The 27340-nt window shown below is 43.5% G+C and overlaps 3 protein-coding genes across 8 annotated transcripts; 1 reads left to right on the top strand and 2 right to left on the bottom strand.

Moving 5' to 3' along the window:
• Window positions 1-370: 370 nt before the first annotated feature.
• ube2s (ubiquitin-conjugating enzyme E2S) lies at window positions 371-4557 on the bottom strand. The gene is made up of 4 exons (XM_048259976.1): window positions 3944-4557; window positions 2736-2883; window positions 2402-2592; window positions 371-2185 (listed from the first exon to the last, which is right to left on the bottom strand). The coding sequence occupies exons 1-4, from the start codon at window positions 3944-3946 to the stop codon at window positions 1835-1837; spliced, it is 693 nt and encodes a 230-aa protein (XP_048115933.1). The 5' UTR covers window positions 3947-4557; the 3' UTR covers window positions 371-1834.
• A 794-nt stretch (window positions 4558-5351) lies between these two features.
• On the top strand, window positions 5352-8822 carry josd2 (Josephin domain containing 2). Of its 2 annotated transcripts, XR_007195470.1 has the most exons (5): window positions 5352-6117; window positions 6331-6456; window positions 6802-6996; window positions 7328-7421; window positions 8072-8157. XR_007195470.1 is itself a non-coding variant. In XM_048260923.1 (4 exons), the coding sequence occupies exons 1-4, from the start codon at window positions 5996-5998 to the stop codon at window positions 8181-8183; spliced, it is 555 nt and encodes a 184-aa protein (XP_048116880.1). In that variant the 5' UTR covers window positions 5361-5995; the 3' UTR covers window positions 8184-8822. The 2 variants fall into 2 exon arrangements, 1 of the variants encoding a protein (XP_048116880.1); XM_048260923.1 differs by lacking the exon at window positions 7328-7421 and having other exon boundaries at window positions 5361-6117; window positions 8072-8822.
• Window positions 8823-8937: 115 nt separating this feature from the next.
• Window positions 8938-27309, bottom strand: ttyh1 (tweety family member 1). 5 transcript variants are annotated; one of them, XM_048261665.1, is made up of 16 exons: window positions 27157-27309; window positions 26187-26728; window positions 23515-23672; window positions 21476-21705; window positions 19272-19383; window positions 18470-18801; window positions 18114-18209; window positions 17318-17390; window positions 15471-15546; window positions 15308-15363; window positions 13300-13392; window positions 13066-13158; window positions 12797-12936; window positions 11792-11959; window positions 10419-10497; window positions 8938-10028 (listed from the first exon to the last, which is right to left on the bottom strand). In XM_048261665.1, the coding sequence occupies exons 3-16, from the start codon at window positions 23638-23640 to the stop codon at window positions 9945-9947; spliced, it is 1758 nt and encodes a 585-aa protein (XP_048117622.1). In that variant the 5' UTR covers window positions 23641-23672; window positions 26187-26728; window positions 27157-27309; the 3' UTR covers window positions 8938-9944. The 5 variants fall into 5 exon arrangements, with proteins under 5 accessions (XP_048117622.1, XP_048117623.1, XP_048117621.1 ...); XM_048261666.1 differs by lacking the exon at window positions 26187-26728; XM_048261664.1 differs by lacking the exon at window positions 27157-27309 and having other exon boundaries at window positions 26187-27007.
• Between the last annotated feature and the right edge of the window lie 31 nt (window positions 27310-27340).

Genomic DNA, 27340 nt, shown 5'->3' with positions numbered 1-27340 from the left:
GTATTTGGGAGTGAGTTATCAATTGCACCCTTTCAATGGACTCATATCTGAAGGGCCTCAATCCTTACCCTAAGGTTCATGTGATGGGCGACCTCCCACAAGCTTCTCAGCTTACTCCCCAGGTTGCTGTCAACCACATGCGCCACACTGGATAATTAGACACTGCTCAGGAAGCTATTCCCATACAGGTGGGTGGGCAGCTAATGCAGACACAGGGGTAGCCTACTGAGAAACCCGTTCATCTGTCACAAACACCTTAAATTACAGGCTGTGTATGCACCTCGCCAGTGGCACTGACGCACAGGGCCAAACGAGATGGTTTCAAGAACACTCAGTGGTTCATGTGAAATGACGAAACACACACAAAATGTTTCCATACTTTTATGTTTTATTATTAATTTAAATAACTTACGGACACAAAAATACCCCGTCCAAAGAATTGCACGTAAGCTCTAGCTTCCCAGAGCAGGTTTTCAAAGTTCAAAGTCAAATGCGGAAGAGGGTGTTTCCTTGGGAAATGTAGGCCCATCATTTAGAATTTGTGAAAACCTGCCGAGAACGGAGCTGCGATGGTGCAAAGAGGATGGGGAGATGATTTGCTGATGAATGTTTCCCGAGAGACAGACACTTTATTCAGGTATGACCAAGGGGATAGAGATGAGAATAGGACATTCCATACAAAAAGGAGGGATATAAAAAACGGTCTTATCTGATAAAGTAGAAATTCTTTGACAACAGACCACCACAGGTGGGCTCCGTGGGTTTAAAAATGGCCTGGTGCTGGTCACAGAGAGCATGACTCAAAATAGGGGATACCGCCAACCCCCATTTGTTAAGAAAGGATACAAGAGTGTCTCAAGCTCCCGTCACAGCATGGTTAGTTCTACCTCGGTTCTTTGTCCCCCTGGTCTGAACTTGAGGAAGAAAAACAATTCCATAACTTTGAAAAAAAAGACAAAAATAACAAAATCACACAGATAACAAACTTTTAAAAAAAAAAAAAAAAAGATGAACAGATTTTTTTAATATACAGACCACATTTAAGTCCCCAAATTTCTACATCTTCCTAAGAAAAAATGTCTTTCATCACACACACACACACACACACAGAAAGGGACAAAGTACACATCCTAAAAATTCACTCCACCTTTTGTTGATTAACAAAGACCATGTCTTAGACAAGCCTTTGAGGCCAGTGCAATTGCATAATTCTGAAGACAACCTCTGGGATGACCCATCACAAAACCTGACAAATCTTGTTTAGCGCCCGAGTTTCACGAAGCCTATAAACCCTTGTATCCTCTCTAACAACACGCCTGATTGAAAGGGAGAGCATTAATAAGCATTGATGAGAACATAGCTAACGCTCCAGGTAGGTGTGACAAGAGGCTAACTGGGCAGCATACAATCCTGCCTCATTAATGAAAACAGAGTGGCAACCTCCTAAAAACAGTGCTTTTTCCAATTTCACCTCTTCCATGGAATCAAAAGGCTAAAAACACAGCAACAGTGAGTTCATAACAGACAAGCAAAAAAGAAACTTCAGAAACATGAGCATCAATGTTAAACACTGCATCTCACACGAGGTTTTAATATGATGTGCAGTGAGAAAGAGGCAAGAGAATTGGTGACCTCACTTGAAGACCAACAGGATCCTGAGAGTAGCAGCAAAGACAGAGAATGACGTGGGGTCAAAAACCCACAAGTTAATGAACTTGGTTAAGGACATGGATATTTGAGTGGGGCTAGAAAGATGCAAGAAGAAGGGGGGTAAAGGTGGTCTGTTACACTTCAATATTTATGTACACACACTCAAACAAGCAAGACCTTAGCACTAGAGTCGCCTCAAAGCACGTTTTTTATCCGTTTTCTTCTTCACAACTACGTTACTATTGCTACTACTGCTGCCACCACTGGTAGTACCATTGACCCCAGGAACAGTGGACGCTGGTGCAGCTGCTCCGACTGTGCGCTTGTTTGGGTCACCTGCATGTTTCTTGGGCTGAGGGCCATCAGCAGGCTCCTGAGGGTTTCCCGACGTCCCTCCTGGTCCTCCCATTGCATGAATTTCAGTCAGGAGGCGGGCACGGGAAGCATACTCGGCATAGTCCTCTAAAAGTAGTCGCCCAGCCTCTTCATTCAACGCCGACTCTGGATTTGGGTGGATCAGGAGGCACTTAATGGTCTGAATAGAAAAAGAGAAAGAGAAATTAAAAAACAAATTGACTGAATAACAATATGCTGAGGAATAACCACTTCCAACATATATTTACTATCTGGACTCATCATAATTATAAGTGCCAACATGTCATAGAAACGGGAAAATCGGCATGATGGTTTGAGTGTAAATGTGTATGTAAAAACAGGAATGACAGGCTGACATGAAGTCTGTGAACCTTACAAGCAATACATGTCTGAGGCCCAGTTCTGCCTTCCAGTCCCTCTTCAGCACATTGACACAGATTTCTCCCTTGTGGCCAACATTTGGATGAAATATCTTGGTCAGAAAATAACCCTTGGGGGGTGCAGCTGGAAAATCCTTCCCCAAGACTAAGCGCATTCTGAACACACCTCCAGCAAATGGAGTTCCCTCTGTATAAAGAAGACAAAACACTTACAAAAAATTTTGACATACTCGAATAAAAGCTGTACAGTATAATTTGACCTTGGGATTCAAACACGGGGCCAATCGACCCTGCCAAAGAGTCGACTTAATCTAATAAGCTTTTCTTTACCTGGACCCTCTATGGCAGTATGCAACTCTGTGATATCCTCCTCACTGGGATAAATCTTGATGCCTTCAGGGGGGTCTGCTGCCAGCGCTGACACCTCTTTGTATACCAGTCTCAAGACTTGAGGGGGCAAATTCTCCACATTTGAATTCTGTCAGAACAAAACACATTGTTTACATTAGTGATTCATGTCAGTTGAATCACATGCATAGAAGGTGCACAACCAAGAATCAAAGTATATAAGAGTTAAGTAGCCAAGGAAAAGGTGCAACTGTTAATATTTTAATACAGTGTGTGTGTCAGTTAATATTTATAATGTTAAAAGTGTGAAAATGTTAACATATTAATGTTAATGTTGTTAAATTCTGAAAACAGGTCTACAGGTCTTCCATTCCTGACCTATGACAAAATTATTAAGGATTCACTTGTCATTCATGAAATATGACTATTTGAAGGTGAGCCATTCCACTTCTATACAATTGGCTCATATTAATTTGCAGTGGAACCTGAACGTCTACATTGGGTTACAAGGTTCAGAATTGTATCACGGACAGTATCCATCGAATCCCATCCGATTACACAGTCTATGCTTGAAGTCCAACAGTACAAAATCATTCAGTAGTATAATGAATAGTATCTTTAGCCTATGCAACGTTACCTAGATAGGCATCGGGTCGTTCTAAAAAAGGGGGATTTATCGTTATACCCATGTAATGTATGTTTATATTAAGTTAGCTAGGCTGATAACGGTTACATGATTTCCGGCCAGCTAGAAATCTGGCTAGGTGAGCTTAGCTAAGGCTACCATTACCTTTAAAGCAGCTCAGAGAGAGCCTCAGTTTGTGTTACATTAACACGACATGATGTCTAACGTTGTCTAACGTTGACGATAATAAGTATGCTACACATGTGCACAAATATTAATCATAATTGATTGAAAAGACCAAAACTTCAAAGCTAACTTATTTAGCCGTACACGAAACCGACTAGCCAACGAACCAAGCAACTTCGCCTTCATAGCCAGCTAACATTAACCCAGATATGCTGTGACAGTGCAGGCTACAGTGCAGCATGTACGAGTTGGACAGACTTTGTTGGCTAATTTAGCTAACCATCACCAGCTATGTAGAAAACGTTAACGGTTACCGACAACTACAGCTTGTCAACACAGATAACATTATTGTCGACAAAATTCAAAAGTATTTACTCACCATGGCTTGTCTTTGCTACTTTGAGTGTCTGACAGAAGGACGATTTGACAGCAGATTCTTGATCTGGATTTTCGTTAACGTCACTCAGGCTAGAACTAGCTGCCACTGTAAACAGTAGATTGCTAGCTAGCCAGCGTTAAGAGAATCTACTAGATTATCCTGTTAGCTAGCTAGCGTCCTCTTGTAGATACGTTATGAATATAGCTTCGCCAATAGTTCAAGTTTCGGTGCTGCGGATTGTTTAACTACTGAACGTAAAATAAATGATAATAAACACACTAACTTTATGCTAGTAATTCCAATCGGTTTACGTTGAATAAGACAGCAATAAAGTTAGCTAAATTATCGCTACCTTGCTATAGAAATCTGCTAGTCCCCTTAGCAGCTGTGCTTTTTCCAAGTATAGCTAGATTAGACTGTTTACATTCGACTTAACATAAAATAAAATATTTCACTTAGTGCGTAGAAGTAAGCAAAACGGTAAAATCATTCACTTTAGCTACTTTGGCCAATTAAGATGTAAATTGTTAAGGTAGCCAGCCGTCCAGTGGCTATAGCTCTTAGCTAGCAGCTAAGCTATCTATCTTTGACACAGGAACAAAAATACATTTATCGAAATGAAAATTGTGATTTTAGCCAATGGACATGCAGGCCATCACATCACAGAATTCCTCTGACCAATGGCGCCCCGAAAGATAGATTTCGTCACAACCTTTTCCAGCTTCACAAACCAGCCAAATTTGAGAATTAGATGGATGGTGTTAAACCATAGGTCCGTTTAAAAAACTCACACCTTCCCAAGTAAATCGGCAACCAATGAGGCGACAGCCGTTGAACAAATAGTTTTTTTAATTGCTAAAATTTAGTTTACATGCTCTTTGCCTACAGCAGTATGATAAAACTATATTTACTTTACCTTTATTAATTTAGCTTAATTTGCATTTGAACTTTAATTTGTCCAGAAGAGCAAGGGATATTATAGGCTACTAAAACCACATGAGATTACAACCTACCACTTTAGCACGTGAAATAAAAAATAAATATTTTTTTTTCTGGATCCATACCAGTCAGTCAACCATGATCAGTTAACATTACATCTCGAAATGACAATCAAAGTAACTATAGCCTAATTTACTCTTAAACATGGGGAATTCACTGTTTCAATAATTTCTCTGTATTGGCACTAGATAGCGTCAGAAGACTGTTCTATGCCACAGAGATGGTTGTATTCTGTGTACAACCTATTTAAAATCCCCACGACCCAAAGGGGGGGGGCATCCATCATACTTCCACATTCTTTACTCAAAAACGATGTCCGACTATGTGTGCACCATTATTTATCGGGGGAAGAAACATAAACCATAGACAATAGTATATTATGTCTATGTATTAAACGCGTAGCCTACATCGTAGTTCATCGCACTGCTTTGTGATTGGCGTAGGTTATGGACATTCTTTTTTGACTGGCTGTAAATGACAACGAAGATAATGTGCAACCATGTAGCTTTTTTCGGGGCGTCACCGATGTGCAACAACAAGGCGACTTCCGGTTGTTCGTTTTCACGAGATGTACTCTGAGCATCACGCATAACAAGTTCGCGTACATTAGATTAGCGTTTGGTAAAGATTCGTTTTAAAGAATGGTGACGCTTTTTAAGTGGTTGATCAAACTGTCAAATCAGCATATTTGAATTTACCGCCTCAAGAGAAGAGGTTGCACTGCGGGCTGTCTGTAAGGTTGTAGTCGATTATAGTCAGTTCCGAGATGCAGCAAGCTAGCTAGCAACACTGTCTTCTGAAGCCTAACGTTACCGGTCAATTTATCCTAATTTCCCATATTTATAAAAGTAGTACAAGTCAAAAACTAGCGATAACGCCAAAACAACGTTTTTTTTTTCTTGGAGAGTTCGCAGTGTAACACTATTTGGCTGGATTTGACATCAATTATTTCAAATGTGTATGCTAGCGAGGTAGGTCACTCAATTCAGTAGGGTATCAAATGCAGATATTTTTACAGAGTTCACGTGTAGACCGTCATAATTTAGAGAGAGTATGAGCGAAGGAGAAGTTTTCCATGAGAAGCAGAGACTGGAGTTGTGTGCCATCCACGCTCTGAACAACGTGCTTCAAGAGAGAGTATTCACCAAGGAGACGGCAGACGACATCTGCAAGCGGTGAGGTCACTTGACAGATGATTTATGTAATTAGATGCTGTCCAGAATGGTTTCTGCTACCAGCTGTGTTGGTTGTCTTTTTCAGAAACTGTCTAATGTTATATCTTCTTGCAACAATCACTGTACACCAGTGCACATGTAAGAAATGGGGTCTAATAAGTTGTAACAATATTCCACGCTTGTGCTCAATATTCCAAATGTGTTTTCATTCAGCCTAGCCCCCCAATGCGTTGTAAATCCGCACCGCTCCATGCTGGGCACAGGGAACTATGATGTTAATGTCATCATGGCAGCTCTGCAGAGTCGTGGCCTGGCAGCAGTATGGTGGGACAAACGAAGGTAAGAGCTCTGAAATTACAAACACTGACAAACACCATAAAAACACCAATGAGAAAAAACAGCATTTGATGGGGTTTTTGTTTTTCTAAACACTGAACTGCATTGACAGTCCTGCACACATGGACACTGACAGAAGTGCACTTGCAGTCCTGCACATGTAACAGATGCAGGTTCAACACAACGCAGGTTACACACACGGACACAGGTGCTTGCCTCCAGAATCACACATAGAACAATAGCCTAATTCTATTCTGCGATCATCACACAGCCGGCTGCTTCTTTCAGCACCATAGCTTTTTCATAATCTCCACTGCTAATGCTGTCATTTCTCTCATCTTTCCTCAGGACTGTGCAGAGCCTGCGTTTGGACAAAGTTCAGGGCTTCATTCTCAACGTTCCCTCACGAGTGTCACTGGGAATTGTGTCCCTTCCTCTCAGGCGGAGACACTGGCTTGCTGTACGTCAGGTTGGGGGGAACTACTACAACTTGGACTCCAAGTTAAAGGGTCCCACATGTATTGGAGGGGAAGCAGAACTTCGGTGAGTAACTAAAAAGCACGATGAACAGATTTGGGCAGTGCATTAAGTTGAACTGTTTGATTCTTCAGGAGTCTCACATACCTCCAGTGCTGTGTGCCACTAATGCCTTGAAATAAGCATTGGAGTTGAAGTTATAGATATAATCTCACCCATATTTGCATTATATGAATGAGGTTGACATTACCATCAGTTCATCAGATAGAAGTGGACATTCCTCTTGTTGCACATGTCTGTAGTCATGGTCAAAAATGTATTGAAGAGTAAGGACACAGGAAGGAGAAATGTCCAATGAGCATACTCCTTTTCATTCATTTTTTCATCAAAAATTCAGCACCACCACATAAAGACATGGGGGCATCAATATGGCCCCTCTCCCTATGTTACGTATAAAGAACAACAGGCTCAGTACCCACCAATCATCAAAGGTTTGATTTCATTCACTCCTCTTGGCATGCTCAGTACTATTATAAATAGTTAGAGTGGAAGTGGCTGGAGGCGCCTCACACAGCATATTCTGATTGGTGAAATATTTACTGGTGGTTTCTGTGTTGTGGCACGCTGATCCTGGTGATGATTGATGATTGCATCTATTGTTTATCTAAGCTTTGGCAGTCATTGTGCGGGTCATTATGTTTGAGTTTGTCACATGGTGTCAGAGGACAATGGCTGTTTGTCAGGTCCTCCTCACTTTCTATTGCCAATCTATTACTGGCCCCAACACTCGCACTCCTCCGCTCTGGCCACTCTCCGCTCACTGTTCTCCGTCATGCCCATCCATTCCTCTGTCTAAAGGTGATGACCAACAAACCTAAAGTGGTCATTTAATGGTTGCAGTCATTAAAGTGTTCAGAAAACCAACTGCCAGTTCCACACTGCCTAGCCAGTAATTGAAAAGAGTGACTTTTGTACATGTCAGACTCAAACAACTCAACAACATCCAACAAACACAGACTGACGGTGCACACACAGACCCAACGCTTGGTGCTGGAGTTTGTTGACATTTTGTTGGTTTATTGGAGTTTGTTGTGGCATTTCCTCTCCTTATTATTGCTGTCTCATTTCATCCTCCCCACAGCACGTTTCTCGGTGAGCAGCTCTCTCAGGACGTCACGGAGATGCTTCTGGTGGTCCAGAGGGAGGTGGAGGACGATGGGTCATGGCTGAACGCAGATGACTCGAGAAAGTGATATCTCCAGATGGAATGCTCTTGCACTAGACGACCAACCCAGATTCGAAGAAAGCTGACTGTACGGGATGCCCCCCTCCACATAAGCACCGCAGGTGTTTGGAGATTTGATGGATCACGGACACATACTCATAACAATGTCCTCAAGGAGGACTTACCATGAAGGACTGATTTATTTGAATGATTACAAGCTGAGTGGATATCACTTCAAGAGTAGCATTACCTACTCTCTCTAACTCTCTCTCTCTCTCTCTTTCACTCTCTCTCACTACAGTCTCAAATGTCTCTTTCTCAGGTTGATAAGTACTTGATTCGAAGGTGTGAGAATCAATAGTTCTCCAATGTTCTTCTCTTTTAATGCATCTATGCACTGCACTGCTTCAGTAGACACGATGGAATTGGCTTGTCTTTCTCCATCTATGCACAGAAGTGTTTCACAACAGCTGACTGGCCAGCTGTCTGTATATTGTTCTACGTCTGTCTTTTGTGGTGTCTGTCTGTTGAACTATGCATTCTATAGTGACCCAAGACTTCTCGAGAGATGTCTTTCAGGATTTCACCTTTTGGTCTCTTGTCAGTTAAGCTCAGAGGAAATGAAAACAACTAATAAAGTGAACTGATGTTATTTATAAGAACCTAACATATGAGTATCTATTATTTATTTATTTATTTATGGAGTTTGCATGTGGATGTGAAGGGACAGTAGTAGTAGTGAAGTGTGCACGGCATAAGTCATTTGAATCACAACGGCGAGCCATGTTATAGTAGGTTTTATTTTTAACTTGTATTAGACTCTGTAGTGAAAAAGGATGCCATTCAAAAGGAGCATTAATACCATAGAAAGTCAACGTTGAGGAATAACATGGAGAAACATGGGGCTAGTTGGAAAGGGGTGGGGGATCAATGCAATGTCCACCATACTATATATATATATATATTTATATGCATATGTATAGATATATACACTCACAGAACATCCCACAGACCCCTGACACACGCAGACAACACTATTCAGTTAAATGTCCATATTATTATTGCTGCTTACTTTGTAACCACTGCGTCATTGTCAGTGGGAGAGGCTGTATTGCTCAGTGCCAGTTGGGTAATGTAGTCTTCTACTCAGCTATCAGAGAAGATGCTCACCATAGCCCTCACACGAATGTATCATAAGGAGGAAAAGTGCATCAATAACCAAACATCATTTACAGTGAATATATGTTATAGAGTATCAGAAAGGTATACAAGGTCATATAGAGTTGCCACCTATAAAAAAAGTACAGTAAACAATAAAAAAAACTCTCAATAACAAGTGAGGAACACTGCATAATCATACACTGAAATTGTGCCATCGTTGCTATGTGTCTGTGACTCTACATTACAACAATATAAAAAGCTCCAAAATAATGGTGATACATGTAAAAAATAGAGAACTACAGTAACGTCAATACCATTTGGGCTTTCAGCGCAACCATTCACAATGACACTAGACAGACCGGAGGGGTTTTGCAAAGGGGTTACTTTGAGTGAGGATTAACCTCTCGAGCATACTGGATGGCTTTTATCTGTAAATCGACCATTCAATCTGTTGCATTTAAGTGCTTCTTATACTCAATGGTACTGACGTTACACCTTTGACTCCACGAGTTGCATTCACATTTCTTTTTTTAATTAGTCTTTCATCTCAGTAAAGTGTCCATCCATATGAAAACTAAACATTTGCTATATATATAGATTTTTTAAAAATTCTATACATAAAAAATAATTAGCGTGAATACAGATTCCTTGAATGGGCGGGGTTGGGGTTTGATTGACTACCCCCATAGCCGGTCAGCATGCTGGGAGAGTACTGTACTTTCACAAAGCCGTGGTGTGATTGGACAGAGGAGGCGTCAAATAGGTGAAAGATAGATCCATCAGAGAATGAGTGCATAATGAGAAAAGACAAAGAAAGAAAAAGAAAAGATGTCAATATATCAATTATCAGCCACCTGAAAAGTAGGAAACCCTCCAGTAACGTGTGCACTACTTTCTGGGCTCAATTCATAGATGTGATGAGGTAAAACAAAAGTCTAGAGTCAAATTGAAGATAAATTAACCCCCACTAATGCTTACATGCAAGCCAGAGATAGTCATGTTGAGTGATTCACGCCAAACAACACCAAAAACGACAGTTAAAGTGCAAACACATGAGAATGTCACAGATCACAGATGAGATCACAAAGACAGAGGAACTCACAGAGGGGGGTGGGGACTGCCTGTCAATCAAGGGCAGGCTCTCATAGCCAGGGTTGCCATTGGAGGAAGCGTTTGGAGTCCTGTGTAGAGACAGAGAGAAAGGGACAGAGAGGACAGAGGGAGGAGAGGAGAGGAGGAGCCAGAGCAGGACAGGAAGAGGACGGACAAGAAAAAAAAAAAAAAAACGTGCCACAACCGCATCCAGGGACGCAGAGAAGACAGGACCAGAGGTAGGGCCAAGGATGGGCAGAGAGAGAAGGAGAGGAAGATAGTTAGAGAGGTACTCATTCATCTCCATAGCAGTACCAGCAGCTGTTGGAATTACTGCAAAGGAAAGGTGACTGCAGAGGGAATGGGAGGTGGGGTGGTTCTCGTGTTTAGGGAAATGGGGGTGGACTGGTCTGTTTTGTGTGTGGTGGTTCCTATATCCCCAAGCTCTCCCCGCGTCACTAAGGGTGGACTGTGCCGTGAAAAAAGCAGGAGGGAGCAGTGCACAGCAACACAGATGGGACTCGCTAAGAAACCTGCACTTAAACGTCCAAAGAGCAATCTGCTACGGACTGATAAGGTCTTCAACGCACACACATCAAAGTGAAAGAAATAGAGCAAAAAGAAAGAGCAAGAAAGAACAAAGGAACAAAAAAGGAGAAAAAGGAGAGAGTGCTGATAGCTGATCAAATGAAAGTTGGACACCATGGCTTGAATGGTGGATGAGGGGATGACAGAGCAGAGGGCGTTTACCTACATACTGTGACATTTTGCTTCGTCTCTTCTCATATTCTTTCTGAGTGAGCGATCTACGTCTGTCTTGGAATGAAGGACAGACTGATAGACAGACACACAGACAGACAGACTTCTCGGGTTGTGTCTGTTATATTCTTCCTAAAGTGCAGTCGCCATAGACCTGTCTGTTTGTCTGTCTGTGTGTGTGTTACACATGGATTAATCTGTGTGTTTACATTAGGCTAACTACATGTTGTGTCTCACTATAAATTATCTTCCCATGCTTGGGTGGGTGTGTGGGGAGGGTAAGACCTAGATGAATGCTATTGTGGGGCTTACTGCACCTACCTACAGTATGTGTAAATGCTTGTGCATTCAAGTAGCACTACAGGGGTTGACAAATATGAGCCAGTTGGTGGCGCTGTGTATGTGTGGGTAATTTACTTGTCAGTTCTTTGATTGCATCTCTGTGGTGTCAAATGATTGTCAGCACACTGCATTAGTGAGGTTTATTTAGAGGTGGCTGAACTGGGCCACAGAGACCACAGTCAGGCTGTCAGTGTACGTGGCTGTCAAGCACAGCGTCCAGGCTCAGTTTTGGGTGGGGTCACTCTGTCTGTCTGTCTGTGTGTCTGTGTGTGTGTTACTCACGGGAGGGGTGGCGCGCTAGAAAAGGGGGGTGTCCAGCCGGCCCCCTGGTAACTATAGAAGGGGGGCAAGGCCCCTCGCTGGGAGCCCATGGCCGTCTGTCTACGTGCCTGATGAGAAGTGAAGGGGTCCTCGCTCTCACTGTCAGAATCTTCGTAGTCTTCTGAGTCACTGCATCGTTGAAGGAAAGATCAATTTAGAATTGAAAATGAAAAAGGCAATCAAGAAAACAAACAGGCAGATATGCAACAAGCCAGGAGGCCGAGCTGTGAAATGTCATTTTTATCCAGAAATAGCTTTAAGCGTGAATGTAGATAGGAGACACTGCTTTGCCCTGTTAATGAAATGAGCTGATATTGTCAGATTAAATAATCCGCTCTTTAATCCCTTTAATCTTTCCTCCTCTTTCAAATGATTCTCTGAAGTACATTTGTAATCTACGCATTTGAGATGTGCATGTGTCTGATGGCAGCTGAAACCGGCTGGAAAGCTCCATGAAGAGCAATGCCAGTGAGTTTTAGCCCTTTGCTCTTTTCTCATATAGTCACAACCAAGAAAAGATTAAAAGAAATACACACATTTTTGGAGGCCACAATGATTTGTACCAGTGAGCAATGCCTATTTTATCATTTACATTGACATTGCATAAATGAAAGGGAACTATGCATATTTTATATGTTAAACAATTAAACAATTAAATAATAAGTCAGCTGCAGTGTGTTTCCGTAGTTGTCCTGCCATGTCTTTCTACAGTTGTCCATAGTTGTTCCATCAGATGCACTTTTGTTTACAGGCTGCCAAGCAGGCTCGTCCCGCTAGAGTGCCACTCAAGACACAATTCCCTCTCTAACCTGCTTTGACAGGCAGATGAACAAACACAACTTGCCAGTCATAATTAGACCGTCCCTAAGCAATTTTGATGCCATGAGGAAGGATCATAAACACAAACAACAACAACAACATCATCAACAACAACAACAACAAGCTCAGTCACTGTGAAAGCCTCACCTGGCGAAGCTTCTCCAGGCCCCCGGGAGTGAACACAGGATGGCAGTGAAGGCCAGGGCGGAGAGGAAGGAGTAGAGGGACAGATAGAGCAGGCCCTCCATCCCATCATAGCACAGACCCTTCAAAGAATCAATGTAGTCCTGGGAGAGGGGAGACAGCAGAGAGCAATGACTGGAATGAATGAATAGCCAAAGGTAGTGTGAGCAAGATTGTTATTTTTATTAATATTCTGGCATTATTAGGGGATATAAAAGCTGTGTGTCATGTACCTTGTTGAGCCCCCGACAATTGAGTAATGCCACGAGCTGATGGAAGTTCCCCTCCGTTGAGTTCAGGATCTGCTGTACATCCCTGAGTGATCTCTACAAAGACAGGAGATCCACATTCAGCAGACATTTTGGCCTGAGCGGCCACGGACTCATATAGTCTCGTGACTATTTGTTTTGCTGGTGGCCACTTTGTGTCAGAGCACTGCAGATTGCCCCAGTTCTACAGTCACGTACCTCTGCTTTTGGAAACCGGGGGAGGGCGTCTCTCTCCAGATTGGAGAGATGGGAGTGGATACTGGACAGCGCCCTCTGTGACTGAGTCAGCAGCTGAATCCAATTCAACACAAACAGCATCATGTCCCACAGACAATCACAATACAGAACACACATCCCACATACAAAATGGTGTCTTTGCGTGACATAAATGGGAACAAAAAACTTCATAACGCATTACTTGTACTCACTGAAACTTATCTTAAAGGAAGTCTCTAGTATTTTACTGCTAAAGTTATCAGTCCTTACTACTGGGGCCTGTACTATGAAGGGAGCTTAACCTACCCAGATGTAACCCAGGGTTACTTTGACCAACCCAGGGTTGACAAAACCTGGTTATCTTATTTGGTGTTAATCGGTACTACGATGCTGATTATGAACTTGATTTGTTGAGCCGGGGTTAACCTAATTGGAGTTTGTGCGCGTTCACATAAAAGGGGTGGGTTGCAGCGCAAGTCACCACTTTAAATGATGACGCAATCACCTTATTTTACGGATGAGGAATGTACAATTATTATGACAAGTTATGAGGAATTAAAACCCACTCTACGACAAAAATCAAATACTTCGGCAGTGAACAAAGCAAGGCTGTTGGCAACGTATTGCAGATCGGGTAGCCTAAATGCCTAAAAGTAAAGTTTTATTCCTACATGTTCTTCAAATATGTGTTACGGAGGATTAGTAGCTTGCGGAATGTCTGAAATGAGTTGAAATAATTAAATAGTCTATTTTGAGTTGATAGAAAGGCCTACAGATGCAACCCAATTCAGAAGTGGGCATATAGATTACAGTAATAAGGATAATTGAATGTTTAAGTAGCCCCCATTGACTGATTTAGTGTATGCCTATTTCTGTGAACATTTCAGATGCAACACCATTGCCAAACCCACATGGCAGCAGGTGAAAATGAAACACAAAAACATTATTCAGAATAATAGGTTTATATAGTAACTTGCATTAATATTTCTTAATTATGAAAACATGTAGGCCTAGTTTATAGCCTTCACTTGGCCTCTGTTTTACAGCTAACAAGAAAAAGGTGTCTTTGAACACTACTATAAGAGGAAAGGCACCAGAGTGTTTTACAGTAGCAGAGGAGTTGGCCATCGCAAATAATAGTGGAAGGCCGATTATGGAGGGGGTTGAGGGAGGCATTCGGTCGGATTCTGGTGCTGTGGAAATGTGTAGCCTTTATGTGCAGGGTAAAGTAATATGACATTCAATTCAACAAGTTTGTTAAAATGGTGATTTTTATTTATTAGGCCTACTGGCTATGTCCGATTTATTTTAGGCTATTCTTGCTCAGATGTTCAGCATACTGTAGGCCTATGTCCGATTTATTTTCGGACATACAGTATTCTTGCATCACCGATGGAATACATGAATGTCCACATACGGGCATTGCTATGAGACGTCTTCCTAGATCATCTGACAAAGATAACGAATTCCCTCGGCTGACAATCTATATCTTCATAGAGAATATCGTCTGGGTAGGCTATATATATTTTCTGGCGGTCTCTAAAACCCCTCGCCCTGCAAAGAGAGTCCCTCACGATTTGCGCTCCAATGTCGTATGGATCATCCAGGTACGCCGACATGTCTCGGGAGAAATTGTTAGTGGAGGAGTGGTACTTATAAAGGGTGTGGTTAACGGAAACCTCCGGTTAACCAAGAACATAACCTGGTCGGAGCAGGTTTGAGATGCAGCGTAAATTGCCATGGCAGCATACCTCGGTTAAAACCTATCCACCTTCCGTAGTATGGGTTAATCGGGAAGTTACGCCACACGTGATCAAGTTACTCTCGAAGTTACCCAGATAAGCCAGTAACCCCGCTTCGTAGTACAGGCCCCTGATCATTAATTGTAGAAGTAAATATTATTGTTTTACTGCACCATAAAGGTCACCACCACCACCTCCATAATCTGCCAGTGAGACATTAGAGTGTGTCTGTTGAGCTGCTATACTACCTGCTGGAAAGGGCTGTTCATCCTCCTACTGCATGTGAGGTAATAATCCAATATATCTAAAAACAGGTAGGGACCAGTCATCAGAAATAACATCTGTGTTCCGTACATTACATGTATAGTTTGCAACAGTGCACATCCACATACGCAAAAGTGAATTCACAACCTGTGCTTGTTCCCGTGTTGAAGTTAGTGGAGTTCAGGACAAAAGTGTTTGGGTCCGTGCAGAAATCACTCAGAGCCTGGGAGAGATAGAGAGAAAAAGATTGATACAGAAATAGAGAGAGGGAGAGGTGAGATGAGTGGAGAGAGAGAGGAGGGGAGGGAGAGAGGCACACAGCAGTGCCACACTGACCAAGTGACACACTTACCTCCCCACATTCCCCTGCCTCCCCTGATCACAGTCTGCTATCGATTTACTGAGTGTCACATAGCTCTCCATCTCTCTTTCTTTCTCCCCTCTTTTCCCCTCTTTTCTATTGATTTTCCACTTTCTCTCTCATTCCATCTCTTTCACTTTCCACCCCACCCTCCCTCTCGCACTTGTGTTTTCTTCATGCGTCTATTCTGATCTCTGCCTGTCTGTCTCTCTCCCTCTAGCTCTGACTGACTAGCTCCCTGAGGTATCTGGGTAAATGTAATTAATCAGTCTTAATAAGTCTTATAAAGGGAGTACGTCGGCTCTGGAGAGCCCCTAGATAATGCAACAAGAGGGAATGGGGGGATGAAAGTGAAAGAGGAAAGAGGAAGCTGAAGAAAGGAGGCAAGCACATAAGAGGCCCTCTGATTGCGGGGTGAATGTTCTTGTTGACTAGCTGCAAACAGAGGGGCTCTGTGTTGTTGGCCACCCCATGCTTTCTCCCCCTGGTTCCCTCTGACACCAGCCTGGCCTCTTCCTCCCTCTCCCTCTCCCCCTGTTGGGAGCACTTGCTCTGGGGAGCGGTGGGACTTCCCAGCCTCTCAGCTCCACACTGAGTGATGTATGGTCGCCTCCTCCTCCTCCTCCTCCACGTCCACATTTTCAGTCTGATACAAATGTTCTCAAGATTCTGTCTTCGTCTCCCTCTCTCTCTCTCTTCTCTCCCTGTTTCCCTCTGTCTCTCTCTCTCTCTCTCTCTCTCTCTCTCTCTCTCTCTCTTCTCTATCTCTCTCCTTCCTTTCAAAACCTCTTTCAAAACATTCATCTTCTCTCAATCCTTCTCTCACTTTCAATACACACACACACAGACACACACAGACACACACACACACACACACACACACACACACACACACACACACACACACACACACACACACACACACACACAGAAACATACACACAGAGGCAGTGTGACACTCTCATTCAATCTTTAATCTCTGCCCCATTTTCCTTCCTTTTTGGGACTCTGCCATGACTGCAGTGTTCACTGGGAGGACAAGTCTTTCACAGTTTAACACAAAGCCAGTAACACAAACTCACACATACACACACTCACACAGAGAGTGAGAGAAAGAGAGCATGAAAGAAAGAAAGAATGAAGAAGGTGGAGGGAAAGAAGAACAAAGAAAGCGGGTGAGAAAATAGAGAGAGGGACAAAGAGATGAGAGCAAGAAAAAGAGAGAGAGAGAGAGGAATGCACACACATACACACACACAGACACAGACACACACACACACATTTATGCCTTGAGCATTTCTGCAGCAAGAACAGGCCTTTCACAGCTACATAAAAAAGACAGACAGACAGACAGACAGACAGACACACACACACACACACACACACACACACACACACACACACACACACACACAGTCACACACATACATACACACATATTCTGGCTGAAGTGTGAGCAGGTTTTTTTATATGGCTAAAATCGGCACAGCCATCTCCACACTAACACACACAGACCACAGACAACACAAAGTGGCTATTCGGCTGTGTGCAGCCTCTCCCCATGCACCCCACTGCTCTGATTTCTGTTGGGCCATTCTCTGTGGGCAGCCACTGAGAGGCCCTGGCCACTCACCACTACGGTGGCCGTCTCCAGACCGAGCGAACCCCAGCTCAGGAAGAGAGCCAACCAGGCCAAGACCGTCATCCTGCAAGCACAGGACACAGGGGCATCCATTACCGTCTGTGTGCGCATGCGTGCATATCTGTGTGTGTGTGTGTGTGTGTGTGTGTGTGTGTGTGTGTGTGTGTGTGTGTGTGTGTGTGTGTGTGATGTGTGTGATTGTGTGTGTGTGTGTGTGTGTGTGTGTGTGTGTGTGTGTGTGTGTGTGTGTCACACAAACTTCAGTTACAAATTTACAGATTACCACAGACACATGACTGCACAGATGCATAGCCAACATAAACATCCCAACTCTTTATCTCTGCGGGAGCTCTCTAGGCAGCCAGCAGTAAACAGCTCGGCTGACAAAAGCTTTCATTTTCCATTCTTCTGATATGAAGCGAGAGGAGATGCATTTGCCTTCAGCTGAGTGCTTCTATACATATTCTGAAAGCAACATTATTCTATTTATTACATAGCATAAACCTCTACAGATCCACTGTTATTCTGAAAGCAACATTCTGTTTACTACAGAGCATAAACCTCTATATATAAACACTTATTCTGAAAGCTATATCATTCTCCTAATTACATAGCATATCTCATAAGCATACCTCTTCATATACTTCATATTCATATACATTCTGAAAGCAATGTCACTCTGTTTATTATAAAGCCTATTACACTATTACACTCATACACTATCCTTTTGGTATACTCTCTTCTGTGTGAATGACTGAGTCTGTGTCATCACCGAGTGTTTACTTACAATATAAGGAGCCACCGGGCCTGTTTAGCCAAACCCAGCAGGATGAAAAGACACACAACCAAATCCAGCAGGAGGAGTAAGACATACGAGAGCCACCTGAAAAAAAGAGAGCAGTGCAAGTCAGTCACAGACTGCATACCCAGTAATTCACTAATATGACAATAAATCACTTAAATGTGTCTGTTTAATACATTACAGACACATGAAATCAGCTGTTTACACCAAACTGTAAATTACTGTGGGTGCCATAGCTTGAAGATTTATTGCTAGAGCCATTGAAACTAGATGTTCTCTGCTTGTTCTTATCAGTGTCTTGGGCATAATTGTTAGTGTGCACAGGTCTGGACAGGTCTCACCTGTAGTCTTCATTCACCATGAGGGTGTTGGCAGCCCAGCCAGGTGAGAATGGCCCGGGGGGGGCGGAGGCAGGCGTGAGGGTGGGGGCGATGGAGGGGGGCGCTGGGGTCAGCATCCCGATGATGGCGTCACTGCCGTTCCCCGTGGCCCCGTCTGTGAGCACGAGCCCACGGCCCAGGGTCAGGGAGGACAGGAGGGACACCACCCGCTCGGAGAGGCGGCGGCAGGAGCGCGTGGACACTAGCGCCGGCTTGTTGCCTGTGAAAAGGTCCTCCATGGAGGTCAGGGGCCCGGAGATGGACTGTTGCAGCCCGGAGACGGTGTCAGACACCTGGAGAGAGTAGTGGGAATAGTGGAGGAGGAAGAAAGAGAGAGCAAGAGAGAGAGAGAGAGAATGCATTTAATATTAAAAAAGGATGTGTAAAAAAAGAGAATTTCATGGACGTTGAAAAAACAACGTAAAAGTTCCAAAAATGAAGGAGGTCATCAAGCAGCATACATTGAAGTAAAAAAGGGACAGAAATCATACAAGAGGAGTGAAAAGAGAGGGATAGAATAACAGAAACAGAGCGAGAGGGGAAGGTCACATATCAGAGTGGGCCATCAGGGATTCACTGATGCATGACTGAACAGCCTGATCGATATGAGAATATTACACTCTGTGGCACAAGTACATGTGCATACACTTTCTCTCTCTCTCACACACACACACACACACACACACACACACACATAGAGGCAGCTGCTGGGTGTTAACATTCAGCATCTCTTTGAAGCAGTGCTCTTGCAGTAGACCCTCACCAGCAGATCGATGGAAGCCAGCGTGTAATTGGCTGTGAGCAGAGACGAGGTCAACTGATACATCCCATCGTTGGCCTCGCTGTTGCCATAGAAACCAACGCCTATGGCAACACTGTAAAAGGGGAGAAGCACGAGGAGAGAATGAGAAAGAGGGAAAGGGAGAGATAGAGAGAGGAGGGGGAGTGTGAAAGTGAGAGAGAGTGAGAAGAGAGAGAGGACACAGAGAAGAGAATAAATGAAAAGGACAAGGGGGTGGTAATGTTTAATTCAGTTTCTATGCACATATTAAAATATATTTCAAAGCAGCAAGTGATAGGATGCAACAGGAATATAACAACATTTTGAAGATGACATCAACTGTAACAGAACTATTCTACTTTTTGTCTTTTGAGTATTGTGAAAATTCAAAAGGAAGCAGAACCTTATTTACACATATCTCTCATATTCAAATATTCAGATTAGAGTTTGAGCCAGATGTTAGCCAAATCCCCTCGCCCCTGGTAGGGAATGGTACGGCCCAATCTCTCACAAAGTATGTGACCCAGATTAAAGAGCAGAGAGAGGAAAGGAGGGGTGTGTTTGTTTGCCATGGTTATTCCATTGTATTACACACAGCCACCATGTGCATCACCATGTCTTCATGTCTTTTTTGCTCATATAAGACATAAGTCACTGCTTTCCCCTTTTCAGAGGCCATCACATGTAAAAAAAATCAGTGTGTGTGTGTGTGTGTGTGTGTGTGTGTGTGTGTGTGTGTGTGAGAGAGAGAGAGAGTGTGTGTGAGTGTGTGAATCAGAGGAGATGTCACAGGCGTGACATTGCTGGGGCCTTCAGGGCAATGTAAGCACACAGCCATCAGAAAGGTGGCATATGATGACATCATGGAAGCAGAAATCAAATCCCCCAGCCCCTCCCATACTCTGCCACAGCTCTACGGCGCTGACACAAATAAATGGCATCCTGGCGACCCGGCCCTGGTCTGCGCCAGCCGTGGATTAGGCGACTTAAGGGCCATGACAAAACCTTCTGGTTTCTGGACGTGGAGCGCTGTTTACATGTCGCCCGTTGCTGCCGTGTGACAAGAGTTGTCTCGACGTGGCTGCGCTGAAGTCTTTTGTTGAATGTGCTTAATTGTTTCGCTCAATAATTCATTTCGCAGGAGATGATGAATAATGCATCTTACTACAGCAGAGACCGTCATGTGAGAATCTGCATTGCTCTTTTGGGGGCACAATTAAGTCTTTGATGAAGTTCACCACTAAAGCCATTATGTAAGTCATGCGTGTGAGAGGCAGGAGACACTGCAGAATTCAAGGCAAAACAAAAGGATGAGAGAAGAGTGGGCTTCCCACAGCGGGCTAGTCCAGTGACTCTGGGGAGCTGACTCCATTTTGTGGAAAAGGAAGTAATAGTGACATGTCTGAGCATTCACCACAAAAGCCTCACATCATTACTCATCATAAAAATGACAGATTAGGTCAGACAATGAATGAAGACATGGTGTGAAACGTTACGCCAAACAGCTGTTGAACAAAGGTCTCCTATTACCTAAGGGAAAGATGGCGGCTGCGGGTGAATAAGGTTCATAGCTGTACACTTCAACTGCCTGCCAGGGCCCATAACAATGCACAGCATCGTAGTGTCAGAGGTGCTTACCAACGTCCCACTCCATTGCTTTCAGAAGAAGTAATCAGGTCACACTTGCATTTATACCATGGTTGATTCAGCAGATTTCTTAACGGCCCAATGGGTAACATGCAAATAACTTTGCTTCTGTTACAAGTTGACCAAGCCTACACTGCTGATACAAACTGCAGAGCATTGCCCATTTAAAGAGCAATGTCTATAATAATCGGGCGGTGGTAGCGTAGCCGCTAAGTAGCTGGGCTAGCATGCAGTAGTCTGTAAAGTTGTGAGTTCAATACTCAGCTTCCACCATTGTGCCCTTGAGCGAGGCACTTAACCCCAAGAGCTCCAAACCCCAAAAGGCCTTGTAATATTATTGACATGTGCAAGTCACTTTGGATAAAAGCTAAATGAATAAATGTAATGTAAATGTAAGTATCTCTTTCTATTGTAAAGCATATCTACACTATATAAGAGAGGTCCAGCTTTCTAGAGATTTGAAATCCATCAAGGGATGACACATTATTGGTCTAATGCAACGTCTTAATGGTGTGTGATGTAATATTGGTCATTATTACCAGCAAAGGGTGACCGCTGCCACAGAAACCCATGTGACACAACAGATGCCCCTTCCCTTTCTCCCACTGTATCCGTGACCACCACTAGCATCATCATCTTCCTCCTCTTCATCGGAGGCATTGCCTGAGTCACCACGGTGACAGCAACAGTAGTGAATGAGGAAGGAGAGGACGACGAGGAGCGAGAGTATGAGCGCGATGGCAGAGAAGCTGGAGAGGACAAGCAGCGTCTACAAGACAAAGCGAGGGCAGGGAGGGAGGAGTGGGGAATTAGAGAGGAGAGAAAGAGAGAGAGAGAGAGAGAGAGGAGAGAGAGAGTGAGAGAGAAAGAATCAATCATTTTCACAAAGACAACTGTGTAAAATATTGAATGACACTGGACATCTGGAGGAATGAGATATGATCCTCGATATTTCATCACAGACTGGAGCACTACTGGGGGAAGCAGCAGGATCAGTTAGAGGCTGACATCACACTCAGTTGTATAGCCGATATGCAACTGAGGGATTTTTTCCTGCCTCTGTGTTGGCAGGTAACTGATGATGGCTTGGAACATTCCATGCAGCCAGTATGTGGGGGCTGACATACAATTAAAATGCCCACTTTAAACTTTGCACTGTCAATCATGCTCCATGATTATACACCAAGGATGCGCCCATACAGTCCATATCTGCAATATTATCCCTGCCATCTGTCATATTACCCCTGCCCATCTCTCGCTCGCTCACTCTCCTCTCTACCTTATCCCTCTGCAGCCTTTTTCTTCTCCCCTCCTCCTCCTCTATCCCCTTTTCCCAACATTCCCTCTCGCCTGCAGTCTCCTCACCACAGTCATCCCCTGCCCTGCCAGCCTCCCTCCCGCTCCACTCCACTCTCTCTCTCTCTCTCTCTCTCTTTCTATCCACGCCACTGGATCTCTATTAATAATCTCTGACCTACTTAAATACATTCACTGCCACTCTCTCTCTACCTCTTTCTTTCTCTCTCTACCTCTTTCTCTTACTCTCTCCTTCTCTCTGTCTCTCTCGCTCCCCCTCTCTCTGCTCTTTCTTGCTTCCTCTTTGCTCTCTTCTTCTCTGCTCTTCCGTTCTTGTAGTCACTTGCACTCTCCCTCTCTCTCTTTCGCTCTCTCTCCCTCTCTCTCTTTCGCTCTCTCTCTCTCTCTCTCTCTTTCGCTCTCTCTCCCTCTCTCTCTTTTCGCTCTCTCCCTTTCAAGCTCCCCTCTCCTCGGCGAGTGGACATGCTCCTCTGTTTTCTCCTCTGGAGCTGCACTCTGTAGATAATGTACTGTGGGAATCTCATCCTCCTCCGCAGCAGGGGAGCGCTCAGCGCGAGCAGGGCTCTGCAGAAGGGGGGTCTTAAAGATGCTCTGCCTCGTTTCTGCGGCGAAGACATTGCATGGTAATTACAGCCATGACTGCGTTCTGCCCCGAAGTCAGCGCGAATGTGGCGGCTGTGCATTTGATGCCTCCGCAGTTCAAAGCGTGCCGCATCCAACAAGGCGAGATATGAAACGTGAAATTCAATTAATCTATGAAACTGTTGTGTTTTCAGTCCTTCGGCTGTAACGCTGACAGATCCCTCATGAGAGTTTGCAACATTAGTGTAACATGCACAGAGGAGGCATGCATTTTCACATGTCCAACAGATGAGGAATAGAAACAATAACTGAAGAAAGCTACATATAACCCATCCTCAATCTATAATGACAAAATCATGACAGAGAAATGATTGCATGACCAGAGAAGTGCAATGGCTTTTACATTTTGGCTGAGGTTTGTAAATTGAGGGGAAACCATAACCATCATATCCATTTAGCCACTATATTGATAGACTAAGATATGAGGCACTTTGTCTGAGAGAGTGTGTGTGTGTGTGTGTGTGTGTGTGTGTGTGTGTGTGTGTGTGTGTGTCAGTCAGTCAGTCAGTCCCAAAGTGAACTTCCTATTAGGTTGCTGGAACTTTCTTAATGCATTTCCCTCAATCTTACTGCATAGAGAAATGCTGAGGGAGGAAAGTGGAGGGGGAAAGACACTTACCTGCTGGTACTCCCAGCTGTCTGGTGTGAACGCATTATCCCGCATCTGCATTGTGAGGTCCAGACGAGGAAGGGCATGACACAGCCGGACCCATATTGATGGGGTGTAGCTGGGGACGGTTGCCATGATGGCTTAAATCCCTGGTGACCACCCCAAATCTAAACATATGGTGGAGAGATTGAATAGAGGAGACAAAACGGAAGAGAGAGATTTGGTATTCCAAATATTTCAACATTCATGTTCATGATTCATGATCACAAATCTAGACAATTATGTGAATTACATCAGAGAATAACATTAATTGAAACAAAATAAATCCCTTTTCACCGAGGAAAACAATGATTCCATGGAGGCAGACAGACAGAGAGAATGAGAAAGTGACAGAGAGAATGAGAGACAGACAGAGAGAATGAGAGACAGAGAGTGAAAAGTAGGTTAATACGGACATGGGATGGTCGGTTGATAAAACTGAGATTTTCATTACAATGACGGGAGGAGGCAGGCTGGTTGAGATGAGGGTGATGGTGCAGATTAAGAGATCAGGATGGGACTGTTTAAGACCACAGGCCTCAAGACAACTGTGGAAACTGGCCAGACCATTCATCAAACCAGGAATGTCCAGATCTATAGCCCAGGGTGACCACTTACTGTTAATGGATGGTCTGAACTGCAAACAGACTCCTCTTCACTATTGCATATCTATCAGACCTGAACAGTAAACTGCTACACCCAACCATGGTGTGTAACAGTAACACAATCGAAGATGCATGCATTTCCCAAAATCACTGGCCGTATATGGCCTTTCCAATCAAAAGAATTATGTTTACTCTGAAAACAAAAGCATGGTTCCATAAAAACTGTGTGTGGGGTATGTGTAGTGGTTAAGCACACTGCAATATGGGGCGATGGTAGTGTAGTGGTTAAGGAGCTGGGCTAGCATGCTAGTAGCCTGAAAGTTGTCGGTTCAATTCCCAGCTTCCACCGTTGTGCGCTTGAGCAAGGCACTTAACCCCAAGTTGCTCCGGGGACAATGTAATCCCTTGTAATATAGCTGACATATGTAAGTCACTTTGGTCAAGAAGTGTCTGCTTAATGTAATATGTGTGTGTGTGTCAATATGGGAGACCTTTCATGTGAAGCAATAACAACAAGGTGGTAAGGTCAGAGTTCACACAGAGACCGGACAATGTAGAACATTTTACCAAACACAAAAAGTTTTCCATAGATAAGCAGACTTGCCAGATCCACATGGGCTAATGTATGGAGCTGGGCCTACACCCGCCCAGGGAGGACAGAGGACGCTGTTACAGTGTTAGAATCTAAACTGGACACACCCAAAGGTCTACTCTGAATCAAACAGCTCCTCTAAAGTAATCGCCTGCAACCTTTCAATCGATGCAATGATACGTGTTCAGCAATAATTGACTCAATTCTCAAATGATCTATTACTTCTGGATTGTATGACATTGTAAAGTACAGGCAAGGGCAAGCGTTGTCATAAAGGCAAAACCAACACACTACCATCCAATTACATTTAATGAAACATTAAAACAGCAATTAGGCAACATTAAAGGGACTAAGTGACTCATTCCTAGGCTACTCAACCCCTTGTGGAGGCGGGACCCTCAAAGCTGTTGTTAAGCAGTCAGAGGAGATGGTAAAGCTGGCCTTGATGTGATGTCTCCTGGCAGCTCATTATTTGGATGGCCATCATTGCATAACATGAGAGGCAAACAATTGTGAGTTGGGGGGTCTCACGTGATGGACGTGATGTGTAAACTATTTTTTGTCACAGATAGCTTACAGGGTTACAAATGTTTTGAATACCTTCCAATTTTGAGCAGTTGTGGCCCTGCTGCATGAATTAATGTAATATTAAAACACTGGGAAGGCAACATCAATAACAAGCCAATGTCTACCATAATATAGGACATTGATGAGGAAAATCCTAAAAAATGGGACACAATTCCAACTGTCACAGTAATTTCATCTTCATTAAGATTTAACCATCGTTTTCTCACACTACATGACAAATTCTACTTTCATTTCTTTCAGCCATTGTAGGAGACATCTCAATGATTCAAAGACTGCATTCTGAGAAACGTGAGCTATTTGCATATAGACGCCCGGATTATCATGAATGTTCGTTCCTTTCTATGCTGACAAGAAGATAAAATACCATTATTTCTAATATTTTAACGAGCCAAGACAGGTTAAAATTTCACTGAATCCGAGTGAGTTTAGGAGCAAAGTGCAATGAGTTACTCGAGGGATAATTGTACAGCTAATAAAGATTATAAAGATCTGGATAAGCATGGTCCATTACGCGCCGACAAAATGATTTTGCCATTCAAACAGCAATTCCAGTGTCATCAAATAGGCTAGCCTACATCCCATAACCAATACCATAGCCATGCACTTGCAAAGGGAGGGCACTGTAGGCTACATCTGTGAATAGGCTAAAATAAACGTCTGCATAGCTTACACCATGGCCAAAACTACATTTCAAACAAAAAAATGCATTGCAGTCTTCACTGTTTTGAAATTCTACAAAGGCACAACACAACCACAGGCATTCACATACAAGGTTGGCTAATTAATTATGGATAACATACCGTTCATCACATAGCCTGCATGTGGCAAAACTATAAATAACGTAAGTGTTGACTAACCTTGAACTGTGCACTTTTAGAATCACTATTTGATTTCCCCTTCTCAGTTTCTCTCGACTTATTTGTAAAATCACTGGAATATAGTGCTGACAATTAAGGCGGGTTGTCCGCTGAAAAAAATCATCATGAATCAGAGGCTGTTCAAATCAAAAAAGAGAGAGAACCAAAAATATGAAAATCAAAACGTCGCGCTGGTGTAGAAAATGCAGTGTTCTCGCTCTTGTGGATTTTTCCTGTTCGGAGTGGCACTTGGAGAGATGGAGAGGGATTAACACGGAGGAGGATCCCAGGAGGCTCTTTAAGTGAAGGAGAACAGGCTCCTGAAATTCCCGAAGCGCATCTATCAATTTCACCAAAATAATCGGCACAATTCCACTGTCAGATCATTATTCCACTAACGAGCTTAATCATCGGCATCATCTTCCATGTCTCGTGCAGTGAGGAAGGAGTTGTTAGCCAGGGGTCTTCCACTGGTCCGCGCCTCTTACAATTAAGAACTTCACACACTACAGCCTCACCGCTGGCAATGAGCTTTGCTCCACCTAAAAGAATACCAAGCAGAGCAATAAAAACAAACGAAGTAATGTTTTTGCAGAAAGAGGAACCAAAAATAAAAAAAAAAAATCAGTCAAAATCGATGTTGTATGTTGTCTTTTGGACAACCCCCCAAATCGCAAAAGAAGGCAAAATGGGGGTATCCTGAGACTTGAGCCACTGACCAGGACTTGAGTTGGCTGTGGTTCAGAGAGATGGAGGGAGGTAGATATGCACATATATTTAGACAGTCAGAGAGCAAAAGAACACACTTGGATGGAGACTGAAAATGGGTGGGTGGGGGTGAGGAGGGGGCTGGGAGAAAGCAACACAGATACAGAGTGTAGAAAGGAGGCAGGCTGGTGATCACTCAGTACAAGCAAGAGATCGAGAGTCCAGAGAGTGCATTAGGGTGACAGCAACAGAAACAACTCACAATTATTTTGTAGACAAAACCTCTTTGTGGATCGTCCCCAGTTGCAAAAAAATATTACTTCTTAAAAACACTGTATGAATGGAACAAATTGACTGGGTGCAAGTGGTTCCTTTTGTAAAAAGGGGACAGAGGGATGCTTTCTCTTTCACTGGCCGAATGGTCTGGCCGAGAAAGAGGGATTTAA

Source organism: Alosa alosa, chromosome 13, assembly GCF_017589495.1.
Source record: "Alosa alosa isolate M-15738 ecotype Scorff River chromosome 13, AALO_Geno_1.1, whole genome shotgun sequence".
Classification (NCBI taxonomy): Eukaryota; Metazoa; Chordata; class Actinopteri; order Clupeiformes; family Clupeidae; genus Alosa; species Alosa alosa.
This window is presented reverse-complemented; position numbering and strand designations above follow the sequence as displayed.